We start from the raw sequence: 17,453 nt of genomic DNA on the forward strand, positions 1-17,453 counted from the left end.
TAGATAGATAGATAGATAGATAGATAGATAGATAGAATTCAAAACATAATTATATTTCTTTCTCTATTTAATATATAACTATATATCTCTGTAAGTCTCTTCACCCAGCGTGCACTGTGACGGCTGTACTCACTGCGCATGCGCGCACAATCACAAATATGCCCGCTGCCTGACAGACAGTCGAAAGCAAATCAGGTAAGACGTTCATTCATATTATCTTTCAATTTATTACATTTTCTTGATTCCACGCATCTATTTGCGATTCCTACACTTGAAGTGCTGCTGTACAGACTTTTAAATGGCTTCGGCATGTAGTTTAGTTTACACTGCCTGCACATTAGCTGCACGAGCTATTCACATTAGCTTAATCTGAGGCGTCGCCGTTTCATTTGCACGTCTGCATGTATTAAAGACATATTTAATAAAAACGACTACGAGTTGTCAGTCTGCTGCATGTATCGGGTTGTGTTTGCATACTAGTTTGTAGCTATAACGTCATCTGTCAGTCAAGTATACGTCAAGCAGATTTGAATTAGGTTGTGCGTGTCGTATAATGTTTATGTCACTGAAAGTTGACGTGAAATATAGGTGTTGGTTTGTGGTTTGTGCACATTAGAAGCTTTAGAAGAGCTGCAAAGCGCGTTCCAGGTGGGCTTGACGGCGCGCGCGTGAGGCGTTTCTCTCGCTCGCTGATTGGCTGACTGACATGTATCGTCATCATCCTTACTATCATTACTAAGGTAAAACATAATGACATAATGTTTCTGTTTAAAATAAATCAATTATGTATTTATTATGATAGTAAGACTAAAGTATCTTTTAGATGCGCTGGCTAAAATGTATTTTCAAGTATAAAGAAATTAATATAATAAATACTAACTATGGTATTGCATTGTTGGAATTATTTATTTATTTAAATTTTGTATCCAATTAATTTATTTGTTTGTATGTTTTTAATTACGTATTTTATTTTAATCAGTTTATTAGTTTAATCACATTTATTTAGTTAGTTTAGTTTAGTATTTTTATTTATTTTATTTTACAGTTTTTTACTCTGCTTTTCACTAAACTTTTCCAAGCACCCGGTTTAAATACCCCTGCTTTAATATATACCATGGTACTTACTAGGGCTGGGTATTGACACAATTTTTTACTATTTTTACTATTGACATGCTTTCGATTCGATTTGATTTGATTATGATTTCGATTTGATGTCGATTATTTTGTATGTAGTATTTCAGTTACAGTACATGGCAAATTTTCTAGAGGAAAAACATCTCTCAACTAATGATGTAACCTACACATGTAAGTCAGTTGGTACTACTATATTAATATTGAAGGATAAATTAACTTATTTATATACAAACACTTAAATTACACTCAATGATGTTTTTATTATAAATAAAGTTTAGAATTACATAATATTTCTACTCCAATTCATTTTTTTTTAAATATAAACATTTAAATCGTGCTTGATTTATTCAAACATGCATTAAATATTGAATAACGTTATAATGAATATGTAACAATGCATAGCTATATTTATCAGAATGCTTTCTAGAGTTCACTTTTCTAGCTGACTAATGAGTTTATGGTCACTGAAAATGTTTTTCTGAGGTAAATGTGACGTTACGTGACATTGTTTTATTGACAAGCTGTTTTGTTGACGTCTTTCCGAGGTTGAAACACTGATTGAGCGATTACACGAGACATGATACGGATTTCAGTAAGTTGCACTGTATATTTTAACATGCCTTCAGATGTTCATGCATGTTTATTTCGCGCTGTAACTGGTATTAAAGCGGAGGAGAGGATGATCACATGCTTCTCTTTAACTCAGGTGCAAAAGCGATCTGTCACGCCACATTAAACAGCGCCAAAACGGTATTTATTTTTTGAATCTCATAATAAGATGGACGTCATTTGAAATCTGAGACTTTGCTTCATATCAAAAGTAACGGAGCCCAAAAATTATTGCAATTTATTGGATGGGAGGCGCTACATATTCTGCTCATTCATCAACTGAAAACAGACTAGACTAATCGATTCTTGGGATTTAAAAATCGATATCGGTTCATAAAAATGAGAAAATCTGTATTTTTTACCCAGCCCTAATACTTACTGATTGATTACCATGTTCATATAGTACAATGGTATTTACATGTGAGATAAGGTTGGACATTGTGACCAAAAACTACCACGATAACAGTAGATATACATTGTATGGATTACCACAGAAAAAAGTTCCTCTAAAGTCAGTGTTTTACTATAAAATCATGTCATTTTCTTAAAACGTAACTGATGGTATAATATGTTGTTATAATAGAAACAGTTATATGATTTTCACACTGTAAGACTCAAATAATAGCACTAATCCACCTGTCCTGGTGTAAATGGATTATAGCCCCTTGACCCCTGACCCTTGGACCACTGATGCTATTACGCTACATCAGCAAATCCAATAGAGTATTTATTTTTTGCTTTGTCGTGATAGTTTCATGTTGTTGACGTTCTTAAGAGCTCTGACCTCACAGCAACCTTAAAGTACAAGAGTCCAGTGCACACGCTTACAAACCCAGTGAAATCGAGAGAGAGAAGAAGAAAACAGAGCGAGGGAAGTGGAGGTCATTGAAATCTAATAAGTGTAATTGGGAAATTCTGATGAACTGAGTCAGAAAGGCAGAAAAACAGAGATGGACTCACATGCGGCTTTCTGAGGTGATTTTTTTTAGGGCATTTCTTATATATATATATATATATATATATATATATATATATATATATTGTAATATGTAATTTATTTCTGTGATTTAAAAAGCAGAATTTTCAGCATCATTACTCCAGTCTTCAGTGTCACATGATCCTTCAGAAATAATTCTAATATGATGATTTGATGCTCGAAAAACATTTATATATATATATATATATAAGGGCTGTGCAATTAATCGCAATCGCAAAACATTCGCGATTTGAGCACATGCAATTTCTAAATCACATAAGACTGCAATTTTATTTATTAATTTATTTATATTTTAATTCAGAATATTTTGTTGTATTTTGGATTCAGGAGAGAGGATGTGTCAGAGAGCAAGGTAATTTGCAAGACCTGTGAGATTATTGCAATGAAACGGGGCAATACAACAAACCTGTTTCAGCACTTAAAACAGCGGCATAAAAAAACTGCATGATCAATGCATGTCGACAAAGTCCGTCGAAACTAACAAAAGCACACCTCAAAGCCAGCCTGAACCGACACAACAAGTATCCGTTGTTCAAGCATTTGCATGCCTTATGAGAAAGGATCAAAAATGTTAATACTATGTTATTTAATTGTGAAATGTTTTGTTATGCACTGAATACATTTAGAATGTAGCATATGTGAAAAAGCAAAAACAATAGCCAAAATCGCAAATAAAATCACAATTGCAATATTCATTAAAAAAAAATGTGTGATTATTTTGTCCACATTGCACAGCTCTAATATGTATAGTTTGGGGTCAGTACAAATTTTTTTTGTTTTTTGAAATGTTTTGAATGTTTTTGTCTCTTATGCTCACCAAATAATCAAATAATAATAGATCAAATAATACAGTAAAAACAGTGATATTATGAATATGAAATATTATTACAGTTAAAAAGAACTGTTTTCTATTCAAATAAATATATTGTAATATATCATTTATTTCTGTGATTAAAAAGCTGAATTTTCAGCATCATTACTCCAGTCTTCAGTGTCACATGATCCTTCAGAAATAATTCTAATATGATGATTTGATGCTCGAAAAACATTTCTAACTGTTACCATCAAAATATATCACTGTGATACTTTGTTGTCAGGATTTATTGATGAGTACTAGAAAATTCAAAAGAACAGCATTTATTTGAAACAGAACACTTTTGGTCAATTTGTTGCATCCTTGATGAATAAAAGTGTTCATTTTTTTCTTTTTTTTTTAATCTTACTGATCCCAAACTTGTGAACAGTAGTGTATATTCGGATGATATCAGTCACTTATGTCTGTATAGTACATATCAGTACTGATACTGGCGACTGTTTCAAAGCTCAAGTGAATTCAGGCATCAAAATATTGTAATGTACGGACCGGTAGAAAATTTGCATAACATTTCAATACTTTTGCATACATAGTAGTACTGTTTGAAATGGGGGGAAAAAAGGCCTGATGATATGTGCTTCCAAATCCAATATCAATTCGTGCTGATGAAAATGCTTTTCCAATATTGATATTGTATTTACATTTATGCATTTGGCAGATGCTGTTATCCGAAGCACTTTCATTGCATTCAGTGTAGTGATCGACCGATGTTGATTTTTTTTTTTTTTTTTTTTTTTAGAACCGATACCGTTAATTTTTGTGTTTGTGCCCGATAACCGATATGCAGAACCGATATTTATTTACTGTTATACTGTTTTTGACACGATTACAACACCCCTGAACTGAACAAACCATTTTATTTATAACAATCGCTCCCTCCTTGCATAGAAAACAAATCTCATTTATACACCAATAAATTTTGTTAATTTTAATCTTCATATTACAAAAATAATTTTATTTATAAAAAGCATCAGCAGCAACACTAATGTTAACAATAAGCAAAATAAATGTAGAATATCTAATGTTTTCAAATGGAGAAAATAAATTTAAAGACAGGAGTCACCTTTGCAGAAATGTAATACTTCATTTTAAACTGGATAATGTTAAATAACTGAATAATATTCTCTGGAATATTGCAATACAACAAACAAAGCATTGTATTTTATTGCATTTCTCAACTGGTATGTTATATCAGAATTATTAATAATGTTTTTGTCGTTCTAGATTATGAAATATCCGCTGACAAAGCGCTGTTTATCTATGCATTTACACAGAACTATACTCAAACTGAGATCGCTCGCAGAGATAATAAATAATTAATTTCCATAGAGTTGCATTTACTTGGATGTTTATTAGCGAATTACGTTGTTTTAAACAAGTAAATCTTGTTAAGTTACATGCGGTGGCCGAGCATCAACCCGCTGAGTGAATAGAAAATGCAGACGACTTCACGAGACTAATGATGAACATAGACAACAGAGAGAGAATTAAATTCAGCGCTTTTATTTTCAACATGTGCTTCATTTAATTCATGCAAAGTTACATCTTTATTGAAACAGGACATGATGGATTATCTTACGTGACTCCGTGAGCTTGTCTCTATTCTGCATAAACTAGCTACATTTCAGGCATTAATGTAACGCATCTAATTTGTGCATTAATGGCTGTTATGTTAAATAAAGTTTACAAATTACAGCAAAGCAGGTAAGTATACTTTACCTGTGCACGCCGTTGTCTTGTCTCCCCTCAGATGCATTGTAATGGCGCGCAATTCTCAAAACACCCATAAGATGGCAGCGTTTATCAGTAAATCCGATATTACAAAGCCGATATCCGATTATGGTAAAATGCTTAAATATCGGGGAAAATATCGGTCAATCTCTAATTCAGTGGATGCATTTTTAAGGAGTTCATGCATTCTTGGATATTGTCACCATTTTAGGCTTCCTAAATATTGCTTTGTCATCAATGAGAGACATTGACAATATTTCTTCTCTCAACAGCTGGAGCAATATGGCCGGCTAGTTTCTCTCTGTCTTGCTCTCTTTCTTTGTGCTGGTTGACGTGTGAGGTCAGAGGTCATGGCTGCGGATTGTGGTGTGTTCGTGGACTGGTCTCAGATGGGCGATGTGTCTCGCGACGCGGCTCCCGGTAAGACCGAATATAAAGACTTAAAGGAGCTGAAACAGCACGCCCGCTCGGGCCAGTGGGACAAAAATCACAGCCAGCGCTCAGCTGTTTACCAGCACCTGATCAAAGCCCTCCCGTGTCGCACCGTCACCCCGGACGCCGAGGTCTACCGGGACATCGTGGGGAATTCCAACAGCAAGCGCAACCCATCCGCGTGCCCCTTGCCGGAGTTCGTGGACGGAACGGCAGTGCCGCGGTACTGTCTGAAGGCCGAATCCGTAGGTTCGGTGCATGCTGTAATTTCCTGCGTGGCAGGGCAGTTCCCGGATATATCATACTGCCCATCTTTGCCGGCGGTGACGGCGCTGTTGCTGCACTGGAGCGCGGATGAAGCGCAGTGCTTCGAGAGCGTCAGTCGCATGTTGGCCTGCAACGAGCCCGGGCGGCGTTTGTTAGATCAGACTTTCCTCGCATATCAGTCGGCCTGCATGACGTTCGGCGACCTCGTGCATAAGTATTGCCCCGCTGCACATAAGCTGATGGTTGCCACGGCAACAGACGTGCTGGAGGTTTACTCTGATTGGCAGAGATGGGTTCTGGGTGACCTGCCCTTCAGCTTCGCCGCACGCGTGATGGACGTGTTTTTGGTGGAAGGTTACAAGGTCCTTTATCGCGTTGCACTGGCGATACTGAAGTTCTACCGCAAGCAGTGCACGGCCTCCGGCTCGGCCTTAGCCAAGCAGGACTCGGCGGCGGTCAAGAGTGATATACGGACGTTCGTGCAGAACATCGGGAAAAGCGTGACGCCGGATAAGCTGCTGGAAAAGGCTTTCTCCATCCGCCTGTTCAGCCGTAAAGAGATCACGCTGCTTCAGCTGGCCAATGAGAAATCACTCCAGCAGAAAGGCATCACCGTCAAACAGAAGAGGTAGACATGACAGTTTTATCATCAATATTTGTAGCAAAAAACCTGGAAATATTCCTGGAAATGACACCTTAAAAAATCATGGATGTTTCTATATTAACTATACATTTTTCTAGTTGCTCATATGGGCTATTACTCTATATTAGAGCTGCACGATTAATCGTTAAAAGATCGCGATCTCGATTCAAACACCCACACAATGTCATTCTAATAAACCTTTGATAAAATCACAGCGGAACATTCAAATAGAGTGATTCACCTTTCGAAAGTAACTTGGTGCTTCAAATAATGATAGTATCAATCACACTGTAAAAAAAGTTGCTGCCTTTAAATTTTTAGGTACAATCAACTTGGATGTTTAAGTAATTTCAGCTTAAATTACATTTAAGGGTTAGTTCACCCAAAAATGAAAATTCTGTCATTAATTACTCACCCATAAGACCTTTGTTCATCTTCACAACACAAATTAAGATATTTTTGATAAAATCTGATGGCTCAGTGAGGCCTGCATTGACAGCAAGATAATTAACTAAAGACATATTTAAAACAGTTCATGTGACTACAGTGGTTCAACCTTATCTTGCCATAGGATTTTATCAAAAATATCTTAATTTGTGTTCTGAAGATGAACGAAGGTCTTACGGGTGTAGAACGACATGAGGGTGAGTAATTAATGACAGAATTTTCATTCTGTGGTGAAATAAACCTTTAAACTTGATTAAAAAAATAGTTGAATCTTGTGTAACATAAACATAAAAACATAAACTTATTTTGATGAGTAAAAACGTTTTATCATAACTTATTGATAATCTTTTTTTTTTACAATGTACATTGTTACACCAGTAGGTGGCGACAAGTGACTGTTAAAAAATGTATTTGTCATTGAGTCATTCATTCAAGAGATTCGTTCAAAAACACTGATTCATCCAGTAATGAAACAAGTGAAGTCTTTGAGTGAGTTATTGAATCATTCACTCAAAACGATTTTTTAAAATAATTCAGATTAATTTTAAATAGACTACAGTAACATTTTGTCAGAATCTCTAGTAAATTATGTTATTTTGTTTTAATCTCTGCTCAGAATCGTGGGAGAATCGTGATCTCTATTTGAAACAAAAAAAAATCTTGATTCTCAATTTATCCAGAATCGTGCAGCTCTACTCTATATCTAGTGAAATCTCTATGAAAATGTTTAGTAAGTATTAAAACATTTCTATTAAATAACTGTCTAGTTATAACAGGCAAATGGAAATTCATTGATCAAAAGGTGTGTAAATGTTTATGTACTTGACATTAAACATGACTTGTTATTTAGTTAGACTTGAAAAGTTAAAAGGGTTTTTACACAAAGTTGGATAAAAAATGAAAAATATAACTGCTTATTTCTGAGATGCAAATTGGATGTCATTAGCTGAACTAAACGTACACTAACATTCAAAAGTTTTGGGGTAAGATTTTGTTTTTGAAAGAAATTAATACGTTTATTCAGGAAGAAAGCATTAAATTGTTCGAAAGTAACACTAAAAACATTTATAATGTTACAAAATATTTCTATTTTAAATAAATGCTGTTTCATCAAAGAATCCTGAAAAAAAGCATCAGTTTCCATAAATGAAGATGAAAATGAAAATGAAGCAGCACAACTGTTTTCAACATTAATAATAATCAGAAATATTTCTAATGAGAAGTAACTAATTGTTAAACAATTACAAAAAACTGTCATTATTTTTGTGTTATTTAGGGCAGTGTCTCTTCATATTAAAATGTCTTTGTTTATTATGTATGTCTTTTTATATCTTTTGTGTTTTGCATCTTTCTTCTAATTTACATATTTATTTTTCATTCCCTAATTTTCATTTTTTTCACCTGTCTCCACTCTCTGTGCTGTCCTTTAGTTCTATCAAAAGGTGGGTATCTTCATCTCTCATCCTCCTCCTCACACATTTCTGTTTTTCAGGCTATTTTTGACCTATTTATTTTTGTTATGTTGTTGGTTCACTGATGCACAGTGAAAAATGGATGATTTTCAAATCATCAAGTTTGCATTCTCTCTTTTTATTTCTCTAGACAAAATGTCCAGTTAGCCGTGAACGCTGATAATTTCAGCTCGGAGATCGTCAGCGCTAAAGAGATCAGAGATGTCTGGTCGTGGATCCCGGAGCGTTTCGCTTTGTGTCAGCCGCAGCTTCTCTTCACCACGTCCACACACGGCTGCAGCCTGAACCGGTACAAATACACACACCCTTCAGTGCATATACAGTATTTGTACACTCAAGTCACACTTAAACATGTATGAATCTAATTTCATTAGATAACAAAATATCAAAGCAAGTGACTTTCATTTAAAGTCACCATGAAATCAAAATAGACAATTCCTATTTTGTATGGAATATTGCGTTATTTATAATAAATAATTTATCTGTGCACATCATTATTTTTTTTAAATTCATGTGCCTTGTAATCTTAAATCAAAATAAGTCCCTCTCCCTCTTGCAACAACATCTCTTCTCTGATATCGTGTTCACTGGCGCGAGGACAGGGCAAGTTCTCACTCACATGAGATCCACCAATAGTTTCACTCGTCACATTAGAGAAGAAAAGACTATCGCAGCTTCCATTTCATGCCGACTTTAAAGAAAGATATTCTTTGTGCACAGGAACATTATTCAAGAAGTCATCATGAGTAATAGCTGCTGCCTCTGAGTAATAGTTATTACTCAGTTAAGCCATTTACAACGGTGTTTAAGAGCTGAATGAGCTTCTCAAACTGTTTTAATGTTTTTGAAATATTGTATGTGATGTTTTATTCAGGTTTTATTCACATTGTGAGGGACACGAGCCGACACTAATGCTCATCAGAACTACAGATGGAGAGGTAACAAATCTCCCTGTCTCTTTCTCTTTATTTCTCTCTCGTTTTGTTTCTTCTTTGCACTTATTTTAGTACAGTGTTGGGGAAAGTTACTAAAATAATGCATTACAAAATTGCATTACTCCCTTAAAAAAGTAACAGTTATGTAGTTACTTTTTTGGTAAGTAATAAGTTACTTTTGCATTACTTTTTCTCACCTGGTCTAGGTTTGCATGTTTGTATTTTAATTACAAAAACAGTTCTATTTTTGGCTATTTTTCACACCAAAAGGGAAATTAATGACACCAATAATCATTATGTTTGCACAATGCACACGACGTCTCTGTACTTACTCTTGATTTATATCAACACGGGGACTGGAGAGGTGTCAGTCAAAAAATGGGGGGAAAAAAGTATGCATTACTTATTTTAAAAAGTAACTCAGATATTTTAAGTAGATATTTAAAGTAATCTGATTACGTAAGTCACATTACTTGTAATGCATTACCCCCATCACTGTTTATGCACCATAGCAAATATATTCACATTTGCACAGAGGTGGCCTTTGCAATTCGGAAGCCCATTTCAAAGAAACAGTTGGAGATCCCCCATCCCCATCCCAACCCCAGATGAAAGTCACCAATATTAACTTCTTGTTTCCTGAACTGTTGTAAAAAAAATCAATAAGCTATCACATTTGCAATTGTGCTGATATTCAGGAAAACAGCACTCTATATCCTGTTATAAGTATTAAAAACAAGAACTTATACAGGGACATTTTTACCCATATATCTTGAATATTAGGGTGCATTTTTATTAATTTTGGTGGCATTTTTGCACCAAGCCCCCGTTAATTTCCGTGATGGTGGGGGGACGGGGCACTTTTTCGGGCACAAGTGGATGGAGGCCCCTTTTGTTGTTCTGAGGCCCGTTTCAAGTGAAATGGGTGAAACATAGCAAAGGCCGCTAATGCATTTGCATTACTTTTATTAATTAAGCACAAACTCATTTGATTTATGCGGCTGTTTCTGTGGAGGTAATCTAAATTAGGCTAAGGGCGATTTAAATTATGTACATTTTAAAAGGAAAATTTCCCCAAAATAATTGGAAGTGCAGGAATAAGTGATTTTGTTTCATCCATTTGCAACTATAAATCAAAAAATTACCAGCTCTAATAGAGCCGTTCAGTCGGTTCAAGCCAGAAGTCATGCTTTGTTCATTTCCTATGGGTTTTTACAATGGCGGTTTTAGTTTTTTTGAGGTCTGTGTTTATTCTTGCATACTATGTAGGATGGACAGTAAGGGAACTAGGATGCAGAGAGGTTGTTCAGGATGAGGAGCTGCTATGATTGACGGTCCTCTCGTCCAATTGTATTCCAGGTGTGCGGGGCATTCCTGTCCACTGATTGGGAGGAGCGGAAGAGAGGCGGGAACAAGCTCAGCTTCTTTGGCACTGGAGAGTGTTTCGTCTTCAGAGTATGTTACATTTCTTTTCATGTCATTTTGGTACTCATTTGTTTATATGCATATATAAACAACCAAATTAATTTGATTATCAGTAAACAATAATATAGAATATAAATAATTTTAGTTTTTCAGAAATTATGTTTATGATCCACTAGGTGGTGCTATTTTCTTTAGTATTAGACTAGAGTGCAGTGCGTTTGTGTGTCAAGTTTCTCTCATCCATCATCATTTCATCCTGTTAGACTCCCACAGGAATATTTTATAGCTCTTGGGTAATTTAATTGAGTTCTCAGTTGTGTTTCTTTTAAATATGAACTTGTTCTCAGATGTTTCTCCTAAAATTCCTTTTAGGACATAAATTAATCATAGTTATAATATAATAAAATTATAGAGCTATACATTTAATGTGAATCAAACCATAGCAAGTTGGAACTCAACTGAGATATTATTGAGTTCTTTTAAACCCTAAAAGGTAGTAAAATGGTAATAAAAATTGTTCATAACATGTTCTCACCTGACTCACTTATACTATATGATTAATTTTCATATAGCAGATCTAAAGCAATGCAAATGGACATTATCAGGGTAAATGTTTGTGGTTTGTAGCAGCCCAGACTTTTAACCACAATTTAACCACCCCAGCATGTATTCAGGTTTCACTTCCTGACATCTGACCACCAGATTGCTGTTGTGTGTTTTCAGAAGTAAAGCGTGTTAAATATATGTGTGTAACATGTCTTACATGTTTGTTTCAGATGAAGCCAGAGATGGAGCGTTATGAGTGGGTCATTATCAAACACCCAGAGCTGGCGAGCGCGGCCCAGCCCGCAGGCGACGAACAGACCGGCGGCGAAGACAACGGTGCACCGCTGTCTCTAGAGAAACCAGCCACAGAGTCATCTCAGCTGTCCCCCTTCCTGTCTGCACGACACTTCAACCTGAACTCAAGGAACACCTCCATGTTTATGGCAGGAAACGTCGACTCCATCATTATCGGTAAGTGAGATAATAATTTCTCACCAATCAGATTTGTATTATTATTACTTTTCTCTTCACTTGAAATCAAGCACCAGTTCTTACAGGAATATAATGATAGATGCATTTCAATATTCACATTCAATATAGATTTATTGAATATTTTATGATGTAAAATTAACCATCATTCTGAATAATACAATTAATTTAATGTGACTTATATTTGACCATTAAGTTTCCTAAAGTGTTAGTAGAATTTCATATGAGAGTGTTAAGATGGAGATGTTTTAATATCATGTCTGATTTAAACCTCATTAGCAAAAATGATCAATTTGGGAAGATTTATTACTGCAAGTATAAATGATTCGGTTCACATGATTAGTTCAATGAATAATTTGCAGTGTCTCTCAAAAATATATGAAGAAATCTTTTTAAATGCGATTTTTGATACATATCAATACTAAAATAATGCTTCCAATACTCATTTCCCGCAAAATAGATACATGATACTTTCTCGCTCTCTCATCTCTCCATCAGCGAGTTGACACACAAACCCTCACTCGCTCGTTTCATTTGCTCTGTATGAATATTGTTGGTGTTACAGGGCTTGGATTTCAGCGTGGGATTGCACGTATTGCTCATAAATTGTACTCATTCCTGCAGATTTTGTGCTCACACTCAAAGTGGATGCATAAAAAACCACCTCTCAGTACTAAATTGAGTCCTTTTTTGCTACTTAATGCGCTTAAATCAGTCAAATACACACAAAATAATGTCAAAATACCAGTCTTGTCGAGTATTCACATAAACACAGTCAATTATGTTGTAAGTGAACGTAAACAGTTGAGAAAGAAAACACACGTGTAACAGTATAATGGATCTGTGCGTCAGGTCTTAAAGTGACAGCAGCCTAATGTACCTACTGCCAAATTGTGAGAAAATATTAAAAATATCTAAATGGCAGTTTTTCCCCCATGGTCTAGATGTCAAAATTGTGGCCAGTGAAAATATTGAGTAACTTTTAGGGCTGTCAAACAATTAATCGCATACAAAATAAAAGTTTGAGTTTGTATAATATATGTGTCATATTATACAAACTCAAACTTTTATTTTGTATGCGATTAATCGCGATTAATGTGTAATGTATGTAATTAATACGTATATATAAATACACACAAATTAATGTATATATTTGAGAGAAATATGTTATGTACAAAAAATGTATTTATATATAATATAAATTATATAAAAATATAAATAAATACATATACATGTAAATATTTCTCAAATATATACATGGATGTGTTTGTATTTATATATACATAATAATTACACACAGTACACCCACATATATTAGGCAAACTCAAACTTTTATTTTGTATGCGATTAATTGTGATTAATCGTTTGACTGCCTGTACATATATACAGCCCTGTACATATATATATATATATATATATATATATATATATATATATATATATATATATATATATATATATATATATATATATATATATATATAAATAAGAATGTAAAAAGGTGAATTTTATATGTATATATATGTATATATATATATATATATATATATATATATATATATATATATATATATATATATATAATTGACCTTTTTACATTCTTATTTTTGTTTCTTGCATTAAACATTTGCACAATGTACTGAGACTATTTGTTCAAAATTATGTTTTCAACCATTTCAGAGCAAATACATAATGAATGTATGAAATTACATTTATTGCCCAGCCTAGTTACTCTTAAATCCAGTATTATTATTTAAGTCGTATAGTATATAAAGGAAGCTAGTCAATCTTGAATACTCGATTCTCTATAATCGGATGCCTTTTGTTGTTGAAGGAGGAGGTGATGGTAACGCTCTGTACATCGACTCTGAGCTGAACCACGGCCGAACCGAACGCTGCCTGACCTTTGACAACCCGCCGCTGTGTGCTGAGAGCTTCCAGATCGCACTGCTGGAGGTGTGGGGCTTCAGAGACTCCATGGCATCATAAGAGCGGCTCGCCACATCTGCAGGAAATACTGATGGGATGCTGTGGCTGTAAGATATTTATGTTGTGATAGACGTCCATTCATGTAGGAGGTAATGGAGATGTGATGCTCCTCCAGTGCACTAAAAGATCCGCCCAGAGCTCCAGTCAAGATCTAATGCTTATTGTGTATATTTATCAATGCAAAACATATGTCGAGGTTTATTTTGATGCTTTTCATATCAGCAGTGTTGATCTAGTCCAGTGAAGAATCTAGACGAAGGAAATTAAGTTTTCATCAATGCTGCATTTTGCATTTTCTGCAGTTTATAATGATCAATATCTACAAGAAATGAGGACCAGAACACAGGAGACTTTCTTGTTAAAGCAAAACCAAGTCTTAGATGTGATTCCAGGCAGTTGTCAGATATTGTTGCTGACTTTTCTGGTGCTAAACGCACCAATATATCATTGCTTTCTCATTACAGGATGGAGGTATATATATTATTTTGGGGTGGAATTTGAGAGAGTGATCAAAGTTTCTCTGTCTCAAATCCCCTTTGTTCTTCTATACAGTTGTGTGCCAATTGGGAAAATTAAATTTCCAGATTTTAGGCACAGGAAGACCGTAAAACATGAGCTCTTCATAAATCTTGAGTCAAAACAGAAGTACTTCTGGGCATTCAGCATGCTTAAATGGCATTCCAGTGTTTTTTTTAAACCAGAAATTAATAATTCTGTCATCATTTACTCATTGTGTTCATGTCCTTCTAAACCGGTATCACTTACTTTCTTCTGTGGAACACAAATACAGAGAATTTGCAGAATAACTTGGCTGATTTCATACAACGAGAGTGAATCTGATCAGGGCTGTCAAGTTCGTAAAAGGACGGCTAAATTTAAAACATCATAATGAAACTATAAACTATATTTCATATGTTTTGTAGCTATACTTTTGTGAAGAAAAATTTCACTGTGTATCTCAGATCTCATTTGCACATTCGCATATTCACGATTTCAAACCAGATGCAGCTAGTTTAAATATGCGCATAAGATTTGAGAGTACAATTTCTGTGAATAACAGCTACATTTGGGCCTGTTCCTCACACCACACTTGCTTTTGACTTGCTAGAAGACTTGAAATATAGTGCACAAACTACTTTATGGAGCTTGACAGCTTTCATTGCACAGAGAAGAACAGAGTGGATGTTTATTTTTGTGCTCCACATAAGAAGGAAAGTCATGCCGGTTTGGAGCAAATGATGACAATCTTAATTTTTTGTGTGAAAGGCATTGTTTGTTTGTTCAATTCAATTATGAATTTCAGTAATGGAATGAAATGTACCATATCACTCCGTCCGAATCCTAAAGAACCACGTATAAAATGCTGTAGCTAAACATGAACGTTAAATGTACGCAGGTTGAATTGCAATGTAAAGTATTTGTTTTGTTAATCATTTATTGGTCTTTGCTTGAATTATATGTATGACGGCATAATCAGCACTATTTTAAGAGGAAGTATTACATTTTATGATTTATCTTTTTCTTTGCACTTAATCAACCTATTTTAAGTTGCCGAATGTTAGTAAATCATCTGTTAATTAATATTAGTAATGTATTGGTTGCTTTCAGTATCTTTGTGATCATCTTTTTGTCATATCAGAGCTTCAGTGATCAAAGCTGTTTGTTGAGGAGTGTGTATGTACATTGTGATTGTGATGTGTTACCATATCAAGTGATGTGTTTGTATGTTATGTGTCTCATTCAGGTGGAGCAGGTGTGTGTGTTTCAAGTGTGAAGTCTTAAACATTTGGGTAACAGCCCTAGATTATAGTGTCAAACATGTAGTAATCTAGTATCTGCTCATAAAAGTTGTGAAGGACTGTTTCTCCTATGCAGGGCACATTCGAGCGATCCATTCTGATGAAGAATAAAAACTGTGCAAGATGTCAGTTCTGTTGTTGTCTTCAGTTTTTCATGCATGTAACTGTCTAGTCATTGTCCGTTATGCAACAAAGTTCCCAGTTATGAAAAACCAGGAAATTGTGATATCCAGGCCTGGAAAAGTCATGTCAATTTCTATAGTGAATAAGCATTAATTTAGTTATACTCTAAAAAAACGTCATTAGATATTCAGAAATTAAAACAATTGGATATTCAAATAAGAGAACTTTCCCTGTAAATCTCTGATATTAGCGTTTTAACAATGCTATATAGCTGTATTAATATTTTGAATGATCTACTTTGTCACTATTTTAATCCAAATGTATGTATAGTAAGCTTACTACACATATAGTCAGAGTTTGGCACACTTAGCAGTTATTTTCCACTCTAACCCAACACTATTCACTAAAATCACTGGGATATATACAGTGCTCAGCGTAAATGAGTACACCCCCATTTTAAACAATATCTCATTGAACACAAAAACAATTTCCAAAATGTTGACAAGACTAAGTTTAATATAACATGAAAGTAAGGTTAATAATATAACTTAGATTACACATTTTTCAATTTTACTCAAATTAGGGTGATGCAAAAATAAGTACACCCCACAACAAAAACTACTACATCTAGTACTTTGTATGGCCTCCATGATTTTTTTAAAGGGATAGTTCACCCAAAAATGAAAATGTGATGTTTATCTGCTTACCCCCAGAGCATCCAAGATGTAGGTGACTTTGTTTCTTCAGTAGAACACAAATGATGATTTTTAACTCCAACCGCTGCCATCTGTCAGTCGTATAATGCAAGTCAGCGGTAACTTGGACTATAAGAGTAAATAAAACACGACAGACAAATCCAAATGAAACCCTGTGGCTCGTGACGACACATTGATGTCTTAAGACACGAAATGATCGGTTTGTGCGAGAAACCGAACAGTATTTATATCATTTTTTACCTCTAATACACCACTATGTCCAACTGCATTCATCACTCGATTCGTGAGGTCTGATCGCGCTCTGACAACGGCAGTGATGTCTCGCGCTCATTGAAGTATATGCGCGAGACATCACTGCCACTGTCAGAGCGCGATCAGACCTCACGAATCGAGTGATGAATACAGTTGACAGCACCAAGTCTTCTAGGCATGGGATGAACAAGTTGGCGACATTTTGCAACATCTATCTTTTTCCATTCTTCAAGAATGAGCTCTTTTAGAGACTGGATGCTGGATGGAGAGTGATGCTCAACTTGTCTCTTCAGAATTCCCCATAGGTGTTCGATTGGGTTCAGATCAGGAGCCACTGTATGACTTTCACCCTGTTCTTCTTCAGAAATCCAACAGTGGCCTTAGATGTGTGTTTAGGATCATTGTCATGTTGGAAAAGTGCATCTGTACAGCATCTTCTCTTTCAGTATAGAGCAGTACATCTGTGAATTCATGATGCCATCAATGAAATGCAGCTCCCGACACCAGCAGCACTCATGCAGCACCACATAAGGACACTGACACCACCATGTTTCACTGTAGGCACCATGCATT

At 35.1% G+C, this 17,453-nt stretch overlaps 1 protein-coding gene across 3 annotated transcripts; it reads left to right on the plus strand.

Moving 5' to 3' along the window:
• The first annotated feature begins 94 nt into the window (after positions 1–94).
• Positions 95–15,918, plus strand: tbc1d24 (TBC1 domain family, member 24). 3 transcript variants are annotated; one of them, XM_048173828.1, is made up of 8 exons: positions 123–195; positions 617–740; positions 5,618–6,672; positions 8,737–8,895; positions 9,481–9,544; positions 10,901–10,996; positions 11,743–11,983; positions 13,836–15,918. In XM_048173828.1, the coding sequence occupies exons 3-8, from the start codon at positions 5,696–5,698 to the stop codon at positions 13,988–13,990; spliced, it is 1,692 nt and encodes a 563-aa protein (XP_048029785.1). In that variant the 5' UTR covers positions 123–195; positions 617–740; positions 5,618–5,695; the 3' UTR covers positions 13,991–15,918. The 3 variants fall into 3 exon arrangements, with proteins under 3 accessions (XP_048029784.1, XP_048029785.1, XP_048029786.1); XM_048173827.1 differs by lacking the exon at positions 617–740 and having other exon boundaries at positions 95–195; XM_048173829.1 differs by lacking the exons at positions 123–195; positions 617–740 and adding an exon at positions 1,707–1,726.
• Positions 15,919–17,453: the final 1,535 nt, after the last annotated feature.

Source organism: Megalobrama amblycephala, linkage group LG22, assembly GCF_018812025.1.
Source record: "Megalobrama amblycephala isolate DHTTF-2021 linkage group LG22, ASM1881202v1, whole genome shotgun sequence".
NCBI lineage: Eukaryota > Metazoa > Chordata > Actinopteri > Cypriniformes > Xenocyprididae > Megalobrama > Megalobrama amblycephala.

Excerpts from the sequence above, each read along its gene's own strand:
- tbc1d24 (XM_048173827.1), top strand. The coding sequence starts at position 5,696 with ATGGCTGCGGATTGTGGTGTGTTCGTGGACTGGTCTCAGATGGGCGAT. Across the intron at positions 8,896-9,480 it reads CACGGCTGCAGCCTGAACCG|GTTTTATTCACATTGTGAGG; the intron begins GTACAAATACAC and ends TGTTTTATTCAG. Across the intron at positions 9,545-10,900 it reads TCAGAACTACAGATGGAGAG|GTGTGCGGGGCATTCCTGTC; the intron begins GTAACAAATCTC and ends ATTGTATTCCAG.